Source organism: Anneissia japonica, unplaced genomic scaffold (assembly GCF_011630105.1).
Source record: "Anneissia japonica isolate Jap-2015-1 unplaced genomic scaffold, ASM1163010v1 scaffold287350_len1063_cov309_single, whole genome shotgun sequence".
Classification (NCBI taxonomy): domain Eukaryota; kingdom Metazoa; phylum Echinodermata; class Crinoidea; order Comatulida; family Comatulidae; genus Anneissia; species Anneissia japonica.
In genome coordinates, this window is record NW_022731157.1 from 1 (window position 1) to 1,063 (window position 1,063).

Below are 1,063 nucleotides of genomic sequence, written 5' to 3' on the forward strand. Positions count from 1 at the left end.
GGGAAATCTATCCATTATGATTGGCCTCTGTTGGAACCTCGTTCTCTTCTTCAGAAGGTGGTTTCTTCGAATCCAATGAAGAAGCCATTGTTTCTGCCTCTTCTGCATTTTTCTCATATACAGCATGGCTCCCATCTTTTTCCGAAGAACTAAGTGTATCAGACTCTGGCAGATCCTTCTCAGTAACAGTTTGAGTTACTTGCGTGGTGTCCTTTTGCTTCTGGTCACATTCTGGTTGTATTTCGACAGTTGAGCTAAGAGAAGATGGTTCAGATGCTGGAGCCATTTTCTCATTAGGACCAGCAGAAACCATTGCATCATTTGCTTTCTCCTGAGCATCTTGACTACAATCATGGAAGGGAAGCTGTGAAGGTGATGTATTCCGAAAAGATTGAGAGGAACATGACATGCTGTACATATCTTCCTTTGATTCATGTTCCTCTGTTTGTATAGGAAGAGCAACTTCTGATGACTCATTGTGATCACTGACATCATCATCTATTTCATCAAAATTATTTTCTTCACTATCGCTGTTATCAGTAATATTTGCACTTTCTCGTCCCTCATCTTCCACTTGCACAGGTGTAACGTGTGATTTGTCCATAACATCTTTAGGTTGGTCTTCCTCAGCATCTGGTTGTCCTGTAGCCTCTGTAGTTGGAGGTTCCTTAGCATGTGGTGTCTCTGTAGCATCAGCGAGTTGTTCTTCCCCAGCATCTACAGATAGTTCTTCTTTACCATCATCGTCATCTAATGGAATTTTTATATCAATTCCAAGTAACACACTCAAAATTTCCATAACTTTTGGACTTTCTAACTCCCTGGAAACAAAGAAATACATATAGTATATAATATGTATCATATTATAATCAATATAGCTTGTTGCTTGTACCGGTTTAATACACATTTTTATAATAATATTTTATTTGAAAAAACTATGCACACGCATGCATAGCATAGTGATAGTGCATTCATAAAAGAAAAATATTTAAAAGTACTCGTTTTGCACCATCACTATCCTATGTGTGACGTGTACATAGTTTGCATAGTTTTTTCAAATAAA

The 1,063-nt window shown here is 37.7% G+C and overlaps 1 protein-coding gene across 1 annotated transcript; it reads right to left on the reverse strand.

Moving 5' to 3' along the window:
* Positions 1-7: 7 nt before the first annotated feature.
* LOC117115212 (X-linked retinitis pigmentosa GTPase regulator-interacting protein 1-like) lies at positions 8-821 on the reverse strand (the record flags this gene model as incomplete). The annotated part of the gene is made up of 1 exon (XM_033258913.1): positions 8-821. A coding segment is annotated over one exon (814 nt), but the record flags the coding sequence as incomplete, so codon positions are not given.
* Positions 822-1,063: the final 242 nt, after the last annotated feature.